This window comes from Narcine bancroftii, chromosome 3 (assembly GCF_036971445.1).
Source record: "Narcine bancroftii isolate sNarBan1 chromosome 3, sNarBan1.hap1, whole genome shotgun sequence".
Classification (NCBI taxonomy): Eukaryota; Metazoa; Chordata; class Chondrichthyes; order Torpediniformes; family Narcinidae; genus Narcine; species Narcine bancroftii.
The window spans coordinates 130,154,566-130,177,703 of NC_091471.1; the positions used below are offsets into that span (position 1 = coordinate 130,154,566).

The window sequence follows — 23,138 nt, forward strand, 5'->3', positions numbered from 1 at the left end:
TCTTTGTGCCCTGCAATTGTTCATAGAAGCAGCACTTGATTTAACATCTTATTCAATTAACTTTTCTTACTTTGCTTAAGACTGATAATTTTTCTCTTCAGGTATATACATGCTCCATGCTGTGATGCAGCTCGTTGGTATATGCATAATTTTATCTTTATATGTTTCTGGAAAATTAAGAAGGGTATGCATAATAAAGTTGGAAGTGAGTAAAATAAGATACTTGCTAAATCTTTGATTCAAATCCACTGCAAATAAATAAGATAAAATTCTCCAGTACACTAACTGCAGGACACTTTTCATGTCTATCACATTTAACCGAGAGGCCAATAAGTGAAATTTTTACTTAATATAGACAGAGATTCACAAACAATGTCAGTTGTCCATCTTAGATTAGATCTCCGAGAAAAGAGCACTCAAGTTGTTCTTATCATGTGTATCAAATCCAAACAATATATGAAATGCTTTTTTTGTCTTGTCGGCAAAGTGTACACATAGAAAGTGGATCTAATGACATTAAGGTGTAGAAAATCTTTAGTCCTGAGAAAAACTTGGTACTTTATTATTCCTCCTTCTGAAAACATGAATGAATGCTGAATATCACATTGTAGTAAGGATAATTGTCAAAGGTGGAGTTTGTGAAATTCTTCTGTGATTGTGCCACCTGGAGGAAGATGTGAAGGGCAAGTCCACATATTAAGGTTATTACCATAGACTCACCCAACCTGTTAATTTTGGATGAAACCTTTGATATTAATGTGTTGACAGCTCCTTGCCACATTCTTTCTGCCAAGAAGGGTTGTGGTGAAACATTGAAACATTAGATAAAATCAATCCCAAAATTCTTTTAATGTGCTCTACAACCTCAGCTGTTCATTTCAAGCATACCAATGACTATTAAAAGAAATCTTCCCTCATTTAATCATTTAAAGCTGCACAGGAGTTTACTGTTTTTTTTTATTTTTCTGATAATATCTCCAGACTTTTTGTATCAACCTTGTTAATCATGATTCTCATTGATCATGCCGGATCATAATTTACCCACCCACCAGAAGTTGGAATTGAAATGGTTCTCCATTTGTTGACTATTAAGAGTGATTATATTACTATGGCCTCATGGATTGTTATCAATTCTTGTGAATCAGGGAAAAAAAAAACCAAAATGCAGAACATGACTCCTTTAAACTTTTTCCATCTATGAAAATAAAAATAATTCTGTCTGAATTGGACCTTCAGAATAGGCATGGCAAAAATCTAGACATTACCTCAATGGTCAGCTTGGGCCATTGAATCTAACACCAATACAGAACCAATTCAGCAAGTCAGGTCCGACGATAATCAGAGGAACGAGAGAGCTATTGCCTCACAACTATGAGGTTACGTCAGGGTAGATGGTAATTAAAGTGGACAGGTTCCAAGCTAGAAAATGGTACTGAGGAAGAACAAAGGGAAGAGTTGTGACATGGTGTGCGTGGTGAATGTCTGCCAAGCTGCCTGTCTCCACTCTGGCGAGCCTTGCTGTACTAACATTGGCTGTGCATTATCTCTACTGTTAAGAACACTCGCCTTGGGTATAACTGTGTATGCACCTATTGTCTTTCATTATTGTACCATGAGTTTCTGCTAATAAAATTGAAGTGCCAGTTGATAACATAACATAACATAACAATTTACAGCACGGAAACAGGCCATTAGGCCCTTCTAGTCCGCACTGAACCAAACACCCCTCTCTAGTCCCACCTCCCTGCACAATGCCCATAACCCTCCATCTTCCTCTCATCCATATACCTGTCCAACCTTTTCTTAAATAATACAATTGACTCCGCCGCCACTATTTCTCCCGGAAGCTCATTCCACACGGCTACCACTCTCTGAGTAAAGAAGTTCCCCCTCATGTTACCTCTAAACCTCTGCCCCTTAATTCTTAACTCATGTCCTCTTGTTTTAATCTTTCCTCCTCTTAACGGAAATAGTCTATCCACATGCACTCTGTCTATCCCTTTCATAATCTTAAATACTTCTATCAAATCCCCTCTCAACCTTCTACGCTCCAAAGAATAAAGACCTAATCTGTCCAATCTCTCCCTATACTCTAGATGCTTAAACCCAGGTAACATTCTGGTAAACCTTCTCTGCACTCTCTCCACTCTGTTTATATCCTTCCTATAATTAGGCGACCAGAACTGCACACAGAACTCCAAATTAGGCCGCACCAACGTGTTATACAATCTCAACATCACCTCCCAACTCCTATATTCCATGCAATGATTGATAAAGGCCAGCATACTAAAAGCCTTCTTCACCACCCTATTCACGTGAGTTTCTACCTTCAGGGAAGGTTACTCCTAAATCTTTCTGCTCTTCTGTATTCATCAATGCTCTCCCATTTACCACGTATGTCCTGTTCTGATTATTCTTACCAAAATGAAGCACCTCACACTTATCAGCATTAAATTCCATCTGCCATTTTTCAGCCCACTTTTCTAAGCAGCCCAAATCCCTCTGCAATCCTTGAAAACCTTCTTCATTATCCACTATTCCACCTATCTTAGTATCGTCTGCATATTTACTAATCCAATTTACCACCCCATCATCTAGATCATTAATGTATATAACGAACAACAATGGGCCCAATACAGATCCTTGAGGCACACCACTGGTCACCGGCCTCCAACCTGACAGACAATTATCCACTACCACTCTCTGGCCTCTCCCTTTCAGCCAATGTTCAATCCATTTGACTATCTCAAAATTTATACCTAAAGACTGCACCTTCTTAACTAACCTTCCATGTGGTACCTTATCGAAGGCCTTACTGAAGTCCATATAGACAACATCCACTGCGCTACCCTCATCCACATTCTTAGTCACCTCTTCAAAAAATTCAATCAGATTGGTCAAACATGACCTTCCTCCCACAAATCCATGTTGAGTGCTCCTGATCAGACCCTGTCTATCCAGATGTTTATAAGTACTATCTCTAAGAATTTTCTCCATTAATTTACCTACCACAGACGTCAAACTTACAGGCCGATAGTTGCCAGGCTTCCTCCTTGAACCCTTTTTAAATAACAGAACCACATGCGCAATGCGCCAATCCTCCGACACTATCCCCATATCTAATGACATTTGGAAAATTACCGCCAGAGCCTCTGCTATTTCCTCCTTCACTTCTCTCAATGTCCTGGGGAAGATCCCGTCTGGTCCCGGAGACTTATCCACCTTTATATTCTTCAAAAGCCCTAAAACTACATCTTTTGTAATCTCTATATTCCCCATATTTACCCAATTTGCTTTTTTTTATCTCACATCTCCCAATATCCTTCTCCTTAGTGAATACCAAAGAAAAGAAACTGTTCAATATCTCCCCCATTTCTCTAGGCTCCACACACAGTTTTCCGCTCTGATTCTCTAAGGGACCAATTTTGTCTCTAGCTTTCCTTTTACCATTAACATATTTGTAGAACTCTTTTGGATTAGTTTTCACCCTGCTTGCCATAGTTTTCTCATACTTTCTTTTAGCTTTCCTAATTCCTCTCTTAAGATTCCTCTTACATTCAATGTATCTTTCAAACATCCCCTTAACTCCATGCTTCTTATATCTAATGTATGCCTCCCTTTTTCTTCGAACCAAGTTTCCAATATTCCTTGAAAACCACGGCTCTCTCAAACCTTTTGCCCCTCCTTTTAACCTAACAGGAACATAAAGCTTTTGCACTCTCAAAATCTGATCTTTAAAAGACTTCCATCTCTCTACTACATCCTGCCCATAAAACAAATTGTCCCAATCCACACCCTGCAAGTCCTTTCGCATCTCCTCAAATCTAGCTTTTCCCCAGTCAAAAACCTCAACCCTTGGCCCTGACTTCTCTCTTTCCATAATGACATTGAAGCTGATGGCATTATGATCACTGGACCCGAAGTGTTCGCCAACACTAACCTCCGTCACTTGACCCATCCCATTTGCCAACAGTAGATCTAAAACTGCTCCTTCTCTGGTTGGCACCTCTACATATTGTTGTAAAAAACTATCTTGCAAGATAGTAAAAAACTATCTTGGATGAAGTAGACAAAGATGAGGTGGTCAAATAATAGTCATGGCTCTGGCAACTCTCTTGTGGATGTAGCTATCAGTACTCCCTGAGTCTATTAGACAATCAAGAGTGTCACCATTGTGCATGAGTAATTACAAGGTAAAGTGATGTACTGCTGGCCAAATGGGGAAATGATACAATAAATGTAATAACTGTAGGCAAAATATAGCAGAGGTGGAAGGAAACATGGAAAGTAGATCCAAGGGAATCAATCTAACTTGTGCATTTATATATTTGTTGCAAAGTTTCTGCTTTCCATTCTTCAGAAAACAATATGATGGAGTTGGAGGTACAAAGGACTGAAGTCCAAAATCTCTAAGTTCAGGAACAGCTTTTTCCCGATGGTATTCTTCAAAAACATTGTTTCTAGTACCATTTGAATCCCTCAATATGTCCTTGCAAAAAGGAAAAAAATGAAGCTCTAATTGTATTCTGGGGACCAAAGATTTCAGCAAACACCAGGAATAATTTTACATTGTACTTTTCAATATATGTGAATTGTTATCGAAGCAAAACCATCCATTTATAATCTCAGGGAATCTGCACCTCTACTATAACTCCTCTGACATTATTGCCTTTCCAGTTAGACAACTCTGTCTTGAACAAAATGAAAGTCTTACAAATCCTTGAACTTCATTTAATTGAATAAATGCAATCTTAATATTCCCAATTTTAGCATTTGACGATATGTTGGAAAAAACTCAGTTATTACCATATGCAATTCAAAATATCTCCTTCAAACTGTTTTCTAATAGGGCCAAGGTTCTGTGCACACCACCTGGAAGGAATACACTGCTCATTCTCCAATGCACTATTTCTTTCCCTCCCCCCACTCCTGCCGCCCCATCGACATTAACAGTCAACATAAGCAGTTAAAGTGACTTTGCCACAGTGTTACTGAGAAACAAACATTAGCCAGATGATCCAGATTTTAGCAGTAAAATCATCACCTTAATGATCACCTGGAGTAAACTCATGCAGACATGGGGAGAACATAAAATCTCCTTACAGACAGCATCGAATTCAAACCCAGGTTGCTGGCACTGCAATAGTGTTGAGCTAACTGCTACACTCAGCATATTTTGCAATGATGGTTTGGGCCAAATGATTAATGTTATGCATGCTGTGAAGACTTCATTCATACCAAACTTTTCAACATAGAAAAAATATCACTTAATAGGAAGCTTCTCAATTTTTTTTTAAATGATGCCATGCTACATAGATTTAGAAGAATGTCAACAGACTGGTAGGCTTGAATTACAAGGAGAGATTGGATAGACTTTCCTATCTAGAGTTCAGAAGGCCAAGGTGGGTGGACCGTATAGAGGTTCATAAAATTATGAGTGGCTGTGGTGGTGAGGATTCAGGTGAGATTCAAAGGTTTCAAAGACTTACAACCCTGGACATATGAGAGTATCAAAACTCAAATTTCATTTACTACCGGGAATAAATATGAAACCAGATACAAAGGGTCTGATCTCGCAAGCGTGCAAGGTAACTAATCTACAAACATCAGAGAAGGCATTTAGAACTACTGAGGGTTAGAACAAACTGTATCTGCCACTCCCTGATGTACTTGCAGGGCACAGGATTAAAGAAGCTATATAGCTACAGATTTGAATGTACAAATTAAACCAGGTGAACCATGGTGGTCCCCCAGGGGCACACCACAATTGACTACCCCCGAGTTTGTATGGCACATACCTCATATTTGGTCCTCTTGACCACAGCCAGGAACAAGTTCGGGATAACAAAGAGATTTGCACATGCTACTTTTTTTTATACTCCTGGGGCTAGAGGCCAGCCCAGGTATCAAGTGACTTCAAGAGAGGAGGATGACAAATCAGAAGATGGCTGTCTGTGGGTGAGTCTTATTTTGATTAGCAAAGGGGAAGTGATCTTCAACCTATTACCTCTGACCATTGAGTAGAGGGGCACAGATAAGGTAAATTGTCTTTTTCCCACAAACATGGGAGCCAGAAACCAGAAGACATATATTTTAAGGTGAGAGGAGAATTATTTAAGAGAAACCTAAGGGAAATTTCTTTTACACAAAGGGTGGCATGGTTGGTGTAACAGTTAGCGCAACACCTTTATAGCACCAGCAATTGGGACTGGACCTGGGTTAAAATCCCACACTGGTTGTAAAGAGTTTGTACGTTCTCCCTGGATTTTCTCCAGTTTTCTCCCACCCTTTGAAAACATACCAGGGTGTAGGTTTATGGGGTGTAAATTGGGTGGAACAAACTCGTAGGGCTGAATTTGGAGCAAGCTGGCAGAGGAAATGAAAGAGACAGGTACAATTGTAATCCCTAAAAGATATTTAAACAAATACATGCATAGGAAAGGTTTAGAGAGATACGGGCCAGATGCAGGCGCATAGGACTAACTCGGATAGACAATTTGGTCAACATGGATAAGGTGGATTAAAGAACCTGCTTCCATGCTGCAGAAATATATAATACTATGAGGTGGAATCTGTGTGGGCAATCGAATGATAGTTGGAGTGAGTCTCAAATTACAAAGCTCAAATTACATTCAGTCTGTTGACAGCATTCATAGAACCTATAAATCTACAGCACAGTATAGGCCCATTGCCCCACTGTGTTGTACTGACTTGATAACCTACTCTAACAACTGCCTAGAATTTCCCAACTTCATACCTCCATTTTTCTCAGCTCCATTGACGCGCAGTAAATAACTCAAGAAGCTGAGACTGATTCACTGATCTACAGGCAATGGACAAGGACCTCATCCTGTGTCGTGACCTAGGCTTTCAGGGGAAGTGTCAGGGTGATGGAGGCTTTATACAAGGTCAAAGGAGGGAAGGGCTGCAGGTACAGTCACAGTACGGGGCAGAGCCAGGTAATTAGGAAATCAGGAATACAATGCAGTTCAGCAGTTCACCATATCCATGTACTGTGGTGGGTCATGTCGATCCTTGATCCAGGTTTTGGGATGAGGTCGCAATCAGCAGTTTACTATCCTGAGGAATGAAGGACTCAGACTTTCCTTTAGCTTTAACTTTTCCTTTATTCTTTACACAGGCCTGTGGGAGGCCTGTCACCTGAGTAGAAGATCAAGGAGATCCCTGAATATACAAAGCATGGGCTTGTATCCCTGCCACAACCTTATGTTAACCAATCACAAAACAGGCTTCTCTGATGTCACAAGCATTACTTAACAGCATTAAGTCACTGGTGCGAAAGGTGACTAGACACCTTGCAGGATGAAAAACAAGATGTGTCAAAGGGCGGACGAACCCTCTTGTAGGGTCAGCAGCTATCTAGCAAGCATATACTGTGAAGAGCGGAAAGGGCATCCCTTACATCAAAGGTTGGTCTGGCCATTCACTGCAACAGAAATTCCGCCAGCCATTTTAAACCTCACCATGGTACTGGATCCAGGAGGGGATGTCGAGAGGGTGGTTCTGGACCTGTGCAACCTGCTACTCACCTAAACTCCATTCATTCACACACTGTTCCTTTCTGAGGAGTAGGGTGTCCTCAACACACCCAAGTCCTGCAGTGATGGACAAGTGGTAAAGCAATAGGCTTGACCAGCTGGGAACTGTAGTCACAGGTCTGCCTGCAGGCAGCAGGGGAGAGTAGTCGGACATGGATTCAAGCAGTACCTGTCAAGGATCAGCCTGTAGACCCACTCCAGGCCACACATATCAAACCCCACAAACTGACTGAATGGAGCCATCATCCTACTGGGTGGATAACCAGAAGAAATCATCTACAAATTGTGTAATTTTTTGGACTAATCACAGAAATAAGTTCCCCCTTTCCTCAGGCATTGGTCTCACAGGTCTCATGATCTGGGAATCTTCAAGCTAATGAAAATTTACTAGCTCAGCTGGGGTTGCCTGGCAACACATGTCATGGGGCCCCTCACTTCTCTGAATGTTTTCAACCTTCTGCATTCTTATACAAAGCAGCAAGGCACGGAGGCATTAATTAACATTCATCAATTTACAGCAGGCAGATCCATCTAATATTCTCTCAAAGGTCCTATTGTACCTATCTCTGCCACCTTTGTTGACACCACATACCATGCACCCACCAATCTCAGTGTAAAAATTCTCCCTCTTGCACCACTTGAACTTACCCAAAGCACCAGAAAACTATGACCCCTGGTAGTAGCCACTTTAGCCCTGGGAATTAAAGCTGCGGCTATCGACACAATTAATGTCTCTCATCATCTTTTACATCTCTATCAGGTCACCCTTCATCCTCCATCACTCCCAGGAGAAAAGACCAAGTTCCCTCAACCTATCCTCACAAGGCATGCTCTCCAATCTAGGCAGCATCCTGGTAAATCTCCTCTGCACCCTCTCTGTAGCATCCACATAATTCCTGAGGTGAGGTGACCAGAACTAAACACAATATTCAAAATGGTGTTCAATTGGGTACCAATTAAAACTTGCTGATTGAACATTGTCTCCAAGATTCTTAGCAGGAATAGGGTGGTATTACCATAAACATACTGAAGAGTTTTCAGGTTTCAATTGACATGTTTCAAAATTACTTTGCCAAGATCAGATGTTCATTAATGGGCATTACTTCATGAGTAAAACATGAATGTCTGCAGACCCCATGATTGAAGTAATTCCCTCCCCTTGTTTCCTGGTCTCCCTCCCTTCCTCCCTCATCCACTTTCTCCAGCATTGTGTTACTATGACTTACTTTTTTTGAATATTTTATTTTGAAAATTTTCAATCAAATGAAGAATAATCAAAAGGAAAGACATCAATATCAATTATATTAACAAAATGATACAAATATTGATCCGTATGTCAATATTAAAGAAAGTGAGAAAAGAGTCAACATGTGATTCAATTATTATAAAGAAAGAAAAATTACAATAATATTACAAAACTGAAAATTCAATGTCCATGTTTGAACCAAAGGGAGAAAAAGATAATGGAGAGAAAGGACAAAATAAGAGCAACCTTCCCCTTCCCCAAGAAGAAAGAAGAAAAGAAAATATAAGAAAACAGAAAGAATAAGAAAAAGAAAAGATTGGCTTCATCTAGGATAAACCCCAGTCCCATCAAAGGATAAATAACCTGAAATTTACCCTAATGTACCTTAGGTATGAATTCCACATTCTTGAAAATACATCATACCTGTTTCTAAGATTATGGATGATCTTCTCTAGGGTACTATGACTTACTTCATGACACTTTGATGATTATGCAAGTGTGTTCTTGTAGTCTAATTACAATTCCAGCAGACCATTTGGTTGACTTGCCTCTCCATTTAATTTTGAGCTTACTGCCAAGATTTTATTTCCGACTGGAATGGCCTGGAACCAGATCCTATTTTTTTTATTCCAAATTGACATGGACACTGATTGGCACCACAGACTTCACATTGTTGACACTGAAACAAACAGCATGGTCCATAACAAATATTCGTTTAGAGTTCAAATGGAGGAATGGGACACATGAATCTCAAGATAGAATTGCACCCAAATTATTCCAGAGCAATGAATCTGACAAGTCAGGCAATTATCAGGACTAGGTTAATCACATTGAGCTGTAGACATTAGTGGAGATCCCCAAAATTTCACTGATTGTGGGAGGTAAAAGTATCCGGCTGTCTCTTTTCCTCTTACAACTTCCTTTATGAAGGACCTGGCTGTCAAAAGCTTCAACTGTCCACTGTGATGTCTCCTTACACTATGCAGCATCATGTTTTTGGTTTGATAATCCTCCTGCAAAGTGGTTTGGGATGCTTCTCCTGTGTGAAAAGTTTGATGTTAATGGAATTTGTTGTTGTTCCATTCTCTATCCTATGCTTATTTGGCATTTTAAAGATACCAATACTATTCAACTCTAACTTTACAGATAGGTGCAACATACCAGTCCGGGTCCTATCCTTATAATTCCTAATGCAAGTTCAAGTTCATTATCATCTGACTGTATATGTTCAAAAAGATTGCACATTATTTCTTTGGACCACAGTGTACACACATGCACACACAACGCACGGTACATAATCATTTTTTTCAACACTATCAGCCCCTCAAATCTAATCAGCAAACTCCAAGACCTGAACCTCAATACTCCTCTGTGGAATCGGATCCCAGATATCCTCACCTCCAGACTCCAATCAATCCACAATGTCTGTCACCACCAGCGAACCATAAGGGTGCATACTTAAGCCATGTTCTACTTATTTTACACATTTGATTGTGTGGCTCGGTACAACAACACCATTTACACATTTGCAGACAATATCACATTAGTGAGCTGGATAAAAAGGCCAATAAGTCAGCACTGTCACATTTGTGGCCCGAAATGTGAAGTTAATAAAACATCGAACACAAGTTTTATCAGGTAAGCTTCTCAGTGGCTTTATTCTCCAGTTTCCTTTGTTCTCCTGCTTGTGCTCTTATCTTATCTCTCATACCACGTGACTTCCGGTACATCTCATACATATTCATTATCATGACATCCCTCCTTTAATCAGAAATAAACTTTACCTTCACTTACCAATATCCCTCGGAAACATACAAACATCGTAACTGATGGTAAGACTATAACAACTACAGAAAATTTACTTCCTACAGCACTCATACATGCACTTTAAGATATAAGATTAAAATACTGTCCCAAAGTTCTTATTAAAACTATGGCACAAAGTCTTCGTATCGTTTGGGCACTTTCCAGTTTCGTTTCGGCCTGCCTGCGATATTGTCGTCGCTTCTCGGTTGTTCACTCTCGGCGTCGGAAATACTGCTCACCACGGCTTCGGGTGTTTCTGGCGCTCTAGTCACTTCATCAGGAGTGCTGGTAACTGCCTCTGGAACATCATCAGGTCTCTCAGTTTCAGCATCTCGTATTGGCCTTTCAACCTCTTCACTAGATGTATCTCTGGACTGGTACCTTTTTACACATGATACATTTCTCTTATACAGGACTCCAGTCGGAGACTTGACTGTCACCATACGCCACTTCTGGATACGACAGTATAGGGTTGATGGTAATAAGGTGTGTCTAGCTTACCACCAGTTACATGCCTCACTAGAACATTATCTCCTGGCATGATGTCTGAGTACTTGGCTCCACATTTCGAATCTGTGTACAGCTTTGCTGCACCTTTCTTTTCAGCATCGTGGTCCCTCATCTCCTGGTCGTCTCGGATTTCCTTTATTTCTGGCATTTTTGTGCGGATTTTTCTCCCAAAAAATGCTTCTGCAGGACTTTTTCCAGTGATTGCATGAGGCGTTGCTCGATAGACAGCCACATAAGATAGCAATGCTTCTCGCCAATTTTGTCCTTCTGCGTGTGCAATCCTCAATCGTTTCTCAATGGGCTGATTCTGTCTCTCTACTTCCCCGTTGGCTTGCGGCCATTTCGGAGTTACTTTATGATGGTGGATACCTGAGGTCCTCATGTATTCCGCAAATTTCTCTGAAATTAATTGTGGACCATTGTCAGAGTATAATGTAACAGGTAATCCATATCTTGCGAATATCTCTGCTAATGCTTGTATTGTTTTTTCAGTAGTTGCGGACTTCAACACCACGTACTCATAGTATCTGCTGTAGTAATCTATCACTACCATAATTGATTCACCCGTCGGTAAAGGTCCAAGAAAATCAACAGCTACGTCGATCCATGGTCCTGTCGGGAGTTGCATACTCCGGATCGGTTCTGGTGGATTACTCCTACTTGTGATTTGACATCCATGACAAGTTTTAACAAATTTCTCTGCGTCGTTATCACAACCTGGCCACCATACCTTGGTCCTGAGGTTTTGCTTGGTACCAACAATACCTAGGTGTCCTTCATGCGCTAAGGATACGATCTTCGGTCTCAATCTTTGCGGTATCACCAATCTGCAACCTCTTAATACACACTGTCCGATGCAACAAAGTTCGTCTCTAATGGGAATGTAAGCCTTGTGAGTACACTTGTCCCATTGTCCACTCTGTATGCATTCTCTTACTTCCATGAGTTCTGGATCACGTTCGGATTCTCTCTCGACTTCCTTCGTAGTCACAGATTTCGGTGTCGACTGAATAGCTACGAAGCGTACAAAGGTCTCTGTTTCTGTTCCCAATTCTGACTTGGATTGTGGACCACCAACCGTCACCAATCTGGACAGCGGATCAGCAATGTTTGCTTTCCCTGCAATGTGGATTACTTTATATTTGTAGGGTTGTAGTCTGAGTACCCATCTCTCTATTCTGGCACATGGTTTGGATCTAGGTGCATAGATCACCTCTAATGGCTTATGATCTGTGATGAGTTCAAATTCAATGCCGTATAAATATGCATGGAACCTCTCACAGGCCCATACAAGTCCGAGTGCTTCTTTCTCTGTCTGAGAGTATCTTCTTTCCACATCTGATAATGATCTGCTGGCATAGACAATGATTCTTGGTCCTCCATCATGCATCTGGACCATCACGGCTCCTAAACCAACCGGGCTGGCATCCGCTATGACTTTGGGTGATGCCGCCGGATCGTAATATCCAAGAGTTTTTGCATCTGTCAGGCTTTGCTTCAGCGCTGTGAACGCTTTCTTCTGCTCAGATCCAAAATGAAAATGTACACCTTTCCTGGTTAGTTTCCTTAGTGGTTCTGCCACTTTAGCGAAATTAGGAATGAACTTTGCACAAAAATTGACCAATCCCAGGAAACTCCTCACCTCTGTTGCGTTCTGAGGAGCACGTGCCTCTGCAAAAGCTTTCACCTTGGCCTCTGCAGGGTTTAGTCCTTCCCGTGTAAGTCTGTGTCCCATGAAGTCCATTTCTGACACACCGAACTGGCACTTGTTTCCATTCACGGTAAGGCCTGTCTCCTGTAGTCTAGATAGTACACACCTCAACCATTTGTCATGCTCTTCCTTCATTGGTGCATGGACTATGATGTCGTCAGAAATGTTGGCAACTCCAGGAATGCATTGAATCACTCGATGGATTTCATACTGGTAGATCTCCGAAGCTGCATTAATTCCAAATGATAGTCTCTTGTAACGATACAATCCACAGTGAGTCACAAATGTTGTTACATCTCGGGAACCTGGATCCAGCTCTAATTGACGATAGCCCCATTTCAGATCAATTTTTGAGAATACCTTGCTGGTAGTTAGTTCTTGAAGTATTTCCACCACTGTTGGTATAGAGTGTCATTCTCTAATTATAGCTTCATTGGCCATTCTCATGTCAACACATAGTCTTATGTCACCCTTTGGTTTGGGCACAATCACTACGGGACTGACCCATTGTGTCGAATGTTCCACCGGTTCAATAATGTCTTGTTCAATCAATTCTTTAATTTTGGCTTCGACTTTCCCACAAAGTCCAAACGGAGTTCGGCGCATTGGTTGTGCCTTGGGTTTGACCGTTTCATCTACCGCTAGCTTCAATTGTCGACCTTTCAGCTTTCCTACTCCTTGGAAGACTGCGGGGAATTCTTGCTTCATATCCTCGTATGACTGAATTGAATTGACACAAGCTCCAATATGAAGTATTGCCAGGTCTTGCGCTGTGCTTCTACTCAGCAATGGTTCTCCCCTCTCTTCTATGACCATAAACTCTGCTTCCATGTACTTATCTCCAGCTTCAACAGTTGCAGTAAAACATCCAATGGTCTGCATTGGCTTGGTTGCTGTGTATGGATATAGTTTCTTGGAACACTTCTTTGAGGTACAGATGATCTTTTTCCTTTTCAACTTCTCCCATAAATGTCGATCAATCACATTATTGTCACTGCCTGAGTCTACAATGACCTGCACTGTCACTCCACCAATGATCACTGGGACCTTCTCATGATGTACTTCATTCAACGTAAATTGGTAACAACTCTGTTCCTCCTGGGTATCATCATCGTCACCGTCTATCTGGCAAATGGTATCTTTCTTTCCAGGATACTTTCCTTTCCCCCAGGCTTTGCCTTTGGAAGTTGTACTCTTCCTCTTCTGGTCTGCATTGGACTTGCTTTTGCACTTCTTTGCAAAGTGGTCCTTACCTCCACACTTTCTGCAAACTTTGCCATTGGCCAGGCAATATGGGTCTTTTCCAAAGTGACCTCGATTTCCACATCGATAACACTCCACGTCCTGTTTCGACGTATATCTTGGCTGGTTATGGCGATGTGAGAGCCTCTTAATTTGCTGACTTGAGTTGTCTTTCAGGGTCATGGTATGAAATTGCCCTTCAACAGCCTCTAATGCAGCAGCAATGGTTAAAGCATCGGTGAGTTCCAACTCACTCCCTCTTTCCAGTAGACGTCTTCTGAGTTTATCTGATCTGCAGTTCTGTACAACTTGATCCAATAATTGGTTGTCCAAATCAGCTGGCATGTAATTGCATCCAACAGCTAGCTGGCATAGTCTCGTCACATAGTGAGCAATTGTCTGGTCATCTTCTTGTCTCGTTCTCCGAAACAAATGGCGTTGAAATGTAGCATTCGGTGTCACTACATAGTGTGCATTTAATGCATCTACCACTTTCCGGTACTCATCTTTTCTTCCAGTATTCAAAAGTGTCTTAAATGTTTCCCGAACTGCGGGTCCAGCAGTGAAAAGAAGTAACGCCCTCCTCTGCGCTTTTTGTTCAACTGTACCGGTATCTAGAAATAGGCCACAACTGTCGGCATAGGATTCAAATTCTTCCAGCCATGCCTTCCACTTCACACTTACAGTGCTTGCATCACCCGTTGGGTCAAAATGAGCAATTCCACTATGTGTTAGAAAGTTACCGTCTGCCCCAGCCATGAGGAAATATTCCAGCCCCAAAAGTACTGAGTCACAGAGAAAATTCTTATCACCTTGAAGTTGTCTGTAATCCTCTGTAATCCTCTTTAGTCTTTAATTTTCTTCAAGCTTATCCCATCCTCGTCGCCAATGTTACATTTGTGGCTCGAAATGTGAAGTTAATAAAACATCGAACACAAGTTTTATCAGGTAAACTTCTCAGTGGCTTTATTCTCCAGTTTCCTTTGTTCTCCTGCTTGTGCTCTTATCTTATATTTCATACCACGTGACTTCCGGTACATCTCATACATATTCATTATCATGACAAGCACTACAGGAGGAGATTGAAAAGTTGGCTCAATGGTGCACCAATAACAACCTTTCACTCAATGTCATCAAATCCAAGGAGCTGATTGTAGACTTTAGGAAAGGAAAACCAGAGATATACGATCATTGGGTGATTAGAGGTGAAGAGAGTGAGCAAATTTAAATTCCTGGAAGTCAGGAACCTAGAATACTAACATCATCATGAAGAAACCACATCATTACCTCTACTTCCTCAGGAGTTTGTGGAGGTCCAGGATGACATCGGAAACCTTGGCAAACTTCTATAACTGTGCAGTGGAAAGTGTACTGAGTGGGTGTATCACAGCCTGGTAATGAGAGCACCAAAATCTCTGAGCAAAAAATCCTGCAAAGTTAGTGAACACCGCTCAGTCCATCACAAGCAAAGCCTCCCTCACCATTTAGAAAATCTATATAGAAAGCTATTGTCGGAGAGCAGCAGCTGATCCACATCACCCAGAACATTCTTTTCTCACTGCTTCTATCAGGTAAGTGGTATGGGTGCCACAAAGCTCATACTGCCAGGTTCAGGAACAGTTACTACCCCTCTACCATCAGGGTCCTAAACAACACTCAATCAAATGCTCATTTCAGGACTCTTACTTTTCACATTATTTAATATTTATTTTTTCTGCATTGCACAATTTGTTTACATGTTTCTCTTTTGTAAATGTATTTTTTTGGTGTACAGTTTACAGTTCCTGATAAGGAGAAATTCTGCTTAGCCTGCAGGAACACAGGAAAAAGAACCTCGGGTTTGTATGTTGTATGTACTTTGACAATAAATTTGAAGTTGAATACAAATATGCATATCTGCATGAATAATAACCCAGTCCATTCCATTCATGCAGCTTTAGTATGGTCTAAGATCATTATGGACAGAAGAGAAATATGAAGTCTGTACATGTGGGAAACTAGTGATAATGTGTAGGAGACATTCAAATCAGTGACATTTCAAGCCCAGCATAAAGGGTTTGCAATTCAAGTGTGGTTTATGTAGCAGTATTCAGCAAATGAGAATTCAAGCTCCTTGGCAGCAGCTGAGATTTTTGCACAACTACAGATCAAGAGAAATAAATACTTCATATCTGCATAATTATATTTGACTGAAGCAAAACATTGCCTGTTGTTTCTAACAAAATTGGTTGTCATTTTGAGATTCCACTGGTCCATGAAATATAAGGAAAGGGTCCAATGACCTTGGAGGAAGATGTACATCTACATTATTGATGACTATTGAATATTTTCTTGGTAAAAATCTGCATTTAGTTGCGGATAACACTACTGACCCACGACTGCAACACCAGATCCAGCTCCAACAGAGTCATCAAGCTTGCAGATGACCCAAGAGTAGTCGGCCTCATCAGCAACATCACCACAGAGAAGAGGTGGAAAATCTCGTGATATGCTGCAAGAATAACAACCTGAGTCTCAACATAGATAAGATGATGGAGATGATTGTGGTCTTCAGGATTATCAGGAATGACCACCCTCCATTACACCTTAATAACTCAGTAGCAGAGAGAGTAGAGAAGTTCCTCAGAGTTCACTTAACAAGTGACCTATCATGGACATTCAATATTTTACTTGTCAGGAAGGCACAACACTGATTGCACTTTCAGAGAAGACTGAAGCAGGCAAGGTGACGAGCCACCATCATGTCAACCTTATTAAGGAGCTCCATGGAGAGTGTCCAAACCATCTGCATCACAGTGTCCTAGGGTTGCTCTAGAGAATTGGATCGGAAGTCAATCCACAGAACTATGAATAGGAGAGAAGATCACTGAGGCCTCCCTCCTGTTATGAGCCCAGAGGACCCCAAAACCCAGCAACAATAGATATTCACCAAGACAAATGGTTACTTAAACAAATGTTCCTTTTAATTATCTTTAAACATGAAAATAGAATCACATTTTATCTTATTACTATTAACTTAACCCCCTTCTAATTCTAAGCGCACGTGTATGTAATGTATGTATGTATGTAAGTTTAGGTAAGTTCTTTGATTCACAGTCCAATCTCACTTCTCATTTCTCCAAGTTCACTGGTTGCAGGCAATTCTTATACCGTGCACAGAATTTAACAGGCTTTGGTGGTTAAAAGGTAAATGGTTACTCTTCAGGAAGGTTCTTGTCAGTTTTCAGAGAGAGATTCATTGTTTGCTGGACACCCACAAAACTGATTCCTTTTTAATCAGCCACGTCAGTGTCTTACTGAAGAAACTTGCCCCATCAGGATTTTCCAGATGATAACCTCTTTCTTTCAGGTCATCACAGAGTTCCTTTTTATTTCTCTTATTTCAAGTGAAACATTAGGCAGCCAGTCCTCTCCACTTGTATGAACCACAAGGTCTTTGACCAGGCTGAACCAAGCACTCACAACCAGTCTTCCAAATGGGGTTTTTCGACAACCTTTCCAGCTTGTCCTGTTCCAGTCCCAGCAGTTGCTGAATTGTAAAATTGCAGAACTAAATCCTCTCTCTCACTCTCTCTCTCTCTCAGAGAAAAGCCTGTTTTACTCTCTCTGCTTGCAAAATTACATGACCCTCTTAGAACAGCAAGTTCCCCTCCAGACAGCCTGCAGCTCTGATAAGTTCTTTCATCTGTTGCCTTTTTATAAACAGTAATCCATTAGTGAAGTCTCTTGGGCACTCTTCAAAGCTTTTGCAAAGGCTCTTGAAGCTGGCCTGTCTAGCATGAGCAGAGCTCCAGTATTTTAAATAAGATCTATTTTAAAGTTTTTTTATGTGACCTACACTAAAAAAAAACCTTCCCCAAATTTATCTCCCAAAAACATATCTATAATCTTTCACACTCCCCACCCCCACCCCTCCCCCTCCCCCATCGATGGGCATTGTTATCCGAAGAGGGCATGCAAAGTTGTTGAGGGACCCCTTCCACTCTGCATAGAGTGTCTTTCAACTACTCCTGTCAGAAAAGAGATACAGGTATTCCAGAGCCAGCACCATCAGGCTGAGAAATGGGCAGTAAGAATGCTGAACTAAAGGAACTGCTCAGACTAATTATCCAAGGCATTACTAGATCTTAAACAATATTTATTTATTTTTATATATGTATATTTGTCCTACGTACATATTACTTGCCTGCAATGTGTGCAATGTCTGGTTGTATGTTTGCATATTTTGTGTTTCCGAAGACCAGAGAAAACTGTTATGACAGCTTGTACTTGTGCAATCAGATGATAAATAAATTTGACTTGAACTTGAATAATGTAGAATTAGTTGCCATCAATACATTTAAATGGTAATATACCCTCACTCACTACAATTGTGAAGTAATGTTGCAGCTCCATAAATCTCTGGGAAGACCATACACTTAGAACATTGTGTTCAGTTCTGGTCACCTCATTTCAGGAAGGATTGGAAGCTCTGGAGAGGGTGCAAAGCAGATTTGCCAGGATATTTCCTGGATTGGAAAATATGTCAAGATTAGCAGAGGTAGTGCTTTTATCTTTTCAGCAAACAAGGATGAGAGGTGACTTAATAGATGTCTACAAGATTATAAGAGACCGAGATAAGGTAGACAGTCATCACTTTTTCCCAGTGTGGTAGTTGCAAACACCAGAGGACATCTGTACAAAATGAAGGGTGGAAAGTTTAGGGAAGATGTCGGGGTAATTCTTTTTAAAAAACAGAGTATTGTAGTGCCTGGAATGCATTGCCAGGGGTGATGGTAGAAGCAGGAACAATGGGGGCATTTAAAGATGAAAGAAAAATAGAGGCTTATGAAGTAGGGTGGGTTTAGTTTTTTGGGGTAAGTATATTTAGGTCTGCAAAACATATACTGTGCTAATTTAAACTTGGGTTTCTCTTCAATAAATACTGTATTCATCTATTGATTTTTACATTAATTTGCCTTACTTTATTTTAAGTTACGTGTGTTTTTTTAAAGCATTAAATAATCTCACAATGCACATAGAAGCAAATAGATCTCATGTATTTAATCTTGGAATCATTGAGCTGTAATTGTGAAACATCACTGTTTTCACAGTTCATTGCAATGAAATATACTTCATTCAGTGAATAGTATTAATATGCAAGGTGTCTTTAAGAATTGAAGTTTGTCCCATATGTTTTACTTCAACATCATTGTGGCCAAAGCCAGTTAGTTAATCAGTGTCTTGGATAAAAGATGTGTTGATTAAACTCTACCACAACTTAAATGCCTATTTTATACAGTTCTGAGACAGGCTCTCAGCATTGAGGATGACTCGCATCCATTCTGTTCTTTTGGTTCTGAGGGTGGCTAAAGAGGACAATGGAGGCCAATACTGCAGACCATTCCACAGACAGGGCAGGAGATGGCCAATGGAATCATTTGTAAGGTTGTCTATTCCTTCCACCACTACCACAGTAAGCTCCCATTGCATGGTCTCAAAACCATTTTCACTGATCCACTTCCTCTTTAGTTGTCATGGGCCCGAATTTTCCACAATCACTGGGTATTTGGCAGTAAGTACACCCTTTAATCTTTTCTTTGAATGCCCTTTTAGAGCTCAGAATGGAGTCAAATAAGCGATGGAACTGACATGCTCAAAATGTTCCGAGTGCAACAGTGGTTTTACTGCTATTGGCCTGGGAGAGGAAACAAAACATTATGGTACCAGTAAATATGAAGAGGCATCATTTGTGGTATTTTTCCAGTGTCTGAGATGCCTGTTGAAGGTAATTCTGGTCCCAGAGGCATGTAAGAGGTTACAAAACACTTCTGCCCAGTGGACCAGGTTAACTCTGACTTGCAAGCTTGTTTTCTACAAACTGCCTTGGAATATTTGATCTGAGGTTCTCAAACATAGGTGCACTTGATATTAATGGCAAACAGTCTGAAGGGTTGAATCACAAATGCTTTCAGAACTGGAATAGAAAATCAAGGACGAAGAGATTTTCTTTACCAGTGATTTAGAAAGAATTGAAGTTATATAAAATATCTCATCTGATCATTTGTAAGGGATAATTGTGGCTTATCTAAAAAAAAGATTAAAAATATATTTGATGGCCTCAATGAAGGACACAAAAACTTTCTTTAGTGTTATTTTTTCATGTTAGAGTTGCTGCAGGCCATTGTCTATTTTAATCCATTGTTTTCTTTACAATTATTGTCCTTAGTTCCATACAATTTTCCTCCATACAATGCAATATATAAAATGTCAAGGATCCTCAATATTATTGTGGCTAAATGTGATGAAAACAGCCATCTCATAAAGCAGGAATCTTCCGGCCAGGATCCTGTTACAACTTGTTCAGCCCTTTACATTCTGATGAGATTGAGATACCAAATAGAGGCCTCATCTCATCTCAAATCAAAATGTTAAGCCAAGAGAGTACCTGGTTGACATGGGAATTCTGTCCTTTGGCTGGAAACTGAGTTAACATGAAGCCACAAAATTACCTTTTCTGCAAAAATTATGAAGTTGATGAACCTTCCTGAGTGATTCCCTTGTTCCAGTGAATGAAGGCAATGTAAATAGAAGAGCAATCTTCAATGTCTGCCAAAACAGGAGCAGTAAAAATCAAGAATTAGGAATTATGGACTCAGACAGAATGTTAACCAGAAAGATTGCCATCATTCATTTTTTTCTAGACTGTTTCTTAATGTATAAGGAAGTATTGAAGTGTAAACTAATAACCAGAACCTTCAGTCAAACCAGAACACTGATATTTATTCTAGCCTATCTATGGTACCACAAAGCTAGCATTGTCAACATAACATGCTTCTGCCTTTTATTTATCTGGTTTCCCTTCACTGTATCTATTGCAATTGGGATATCTATAATCTCACTGGCCTAATAAAAATAATAGCCTTTGGTTTTGTCCTTCCACATATGAAAACTATCTGGCTGTTCCTGCTATTTGGGTGCCAACAATTCTGATTTACTTCCAGATTGACAGTGGTATTTCTGCCAGTCCTGTTGGCTTGATAAACACAAAGTCTGCAGATTCTAGGATTGCTCTGCTGGAGAAACTCAACTGGTCATGCGACATAAATATGGAGCAAAGGGTAACCAACATTTCAGGCCTGGGTCCTTCATCAGCTATAAGGACAAGCAGGTATCTGAATAAAAAGGTGGAGAGTATTGGTTAGAGGGAAGAGAGGAGGGAGGAAGAGAAGAAGGGGGGAAACACACCTAACAGGTGAGAAGTAGACAGATATGGGAGGAAAGAAAAGAAAAACACTGAGGACTGATGAGTAGAAAGTAGCTCTGATAGGAGAGGGAAAGGAAAAATGTGGGGAGTGGAAGAAAGGAGACAGAGGGATAGGGAAAGAGGGAGACAGAGGGAAAGGGGTTAAAAGAAATTGGAGGCCAATGTCAATGCCATCAAGTTAGAGGATGTCAAGACAAAATATAAAGTGTTGGAGACCCACACTCACTGCAGCAGAAATGCCTTTGTGGACCAAACTGGGCCCTGGAAATGGAACTGGAAAAGTAGTAAAATGGTGGCAGAGACAAGAATTCAGGAAGGCTGCCATAAAAAAGGAATGTAAGAAAATACCCTACTAAAACCTACAGACTGTATATTTATTATCCAGATATGTTTAAAATCATTATCTTTTTAATTTAATGTATATTATTGTAGTTGTTTTCTTGTGACAGAATTGTGCTATTATTAATATTTAATTATAAAATATATATTTTTAGTAAAGTTATTTTACTAAAAATACAGATACACAATTACACTCAGAGAGAGAAGCCATTTTTGGAGTCACAAAGTATGGTAATCAACCCCAATAAAACTAGAAGTGTTTGTTCATTGAAATATTTCAGTCAATGGGATTCCTTAAGGAAGGCAGCTAATTAAATAAAAGCTCTTTGCTTGTTTACCTATATTGTTAGAATGGAAACTCAGATGGCAACTGTGTATACAAGGAAGCCATTTGCTGGTTGGTCAACAAACAGGCCGGAGTCTTTTTCTTATGATGCATACTTTTGAAATAACTTTAAAGAAATTTCAAAAGAGAGGAATGATGCCATGTCATATGATAAAGTCACTTTAAGACAGAAAGAATTTTTGAATATTAAGGAACTAATTAAGGAATCATAACTGTTGTAATGTTTACTTCATCGGAGTCATACTTGGGTTTGCAAAATCATAATGGAAGAGATCCAGGTACTGAAACCGCCATGCAAAAGGGGAAATCATTTGTATGAAGAAACAATTCTCTAAAGACTAAATGAATTTTGTGAGCTGACAAGTCTGATGCCTCACACCTACTTATTAATTGTTATTAAGCAACATTTTAAAGAATCTGAGTTTCAAAACAAAACTAAATGAACTTTAAAATCATTTCTTCAGAATGATAGCTGAACTGTTTTGGTTTTGCCACACACACACACACACACACATACACACACACACAGATTTGCACATAGTGGGGTTAAGTTAGAGTTAAATTTAGAGATGTATGAAGTGTTACGTTTATTAATAATTAAAAATAAAAATTATTGTTTTTGAAAATACCATTGTCTTGGTGAACTATCATTGCTTCCAGTCTAGTACTTGACACATGAAATGCCTCTCAGCTGCAGTAAGCAAGAATTTCATTGTATATGTACATTGTAGAATGTGTATGACAATAAACTCATTATCATTAAGTGGTTCAATTATTTTGAGCATTATCTCAGGAAAGTTGGTAGGACAAGAGGGCACAACTTTCGGATTGAAGGCTGTCTACTTAGAATAGAAATGTGGAGTATGTGAGACAGGGAGTGATTCAATTGAATTCACAGATTCAGACAATAATGCTTTTCATGGTAATAAGCTTGGTATTATTTGTGTAGTGTGATACAACATTGTATGGTGTGAGATAGTGGTAAGTGTGTGGTACACCATATGAAGGCCTGCGTGTGAGTTATGAAAACTTTGTGAGTGGTTGATGGGGCTATAGTGCATGGAGTGGCATGTGAGGCTTGCAGCACAGCTAGTGGATAGCCATGAGTAGGGGGAATCACTGAACTCTGAGCC

General features: G+C 40.1%; 1 protein-coding gene across 34 annotated transcripts in view; it reads right to left on the minus strand.

Moving 5' to 3' along the window:
- The window catches only part of LOC138757551 (uncharacterized), a 172,523-nt gene that overhangs the window by 137,285 nt on the left and 12,100 nt on the right, over positions 1-23,138 (minus strand). For 26 of the 34 annotated variants that reach the window (XR_011353672.1, XR_011353684.1, XR_011353680.1 and 23 more), the window contains exon 2: positions 20,566-20,662. The exons of 4 other annotated variants lie outside the window; for them this stretch is intronic. Coding sequence is in view for 2 of the 30 variants with exons in the window: in XM_069925093.1 (XP_069781194.1) it covers positions 20,566-20,662 (97 nt within the window). In the remaining 28 variants the exon portion in view is untranslated. Of the gene's footprint in view, positions 1-70; positions 168-9,357; positions 9,845-15,405; positions 15,466-20,565; positions 20,663-23,138 lie in introns of those variants that run through there. 4 more of the 34 variants (XM_069925082.1, XM_069925081.1, XR_011353687.1 and 1 more) reach the window with 3 other exon arrangements.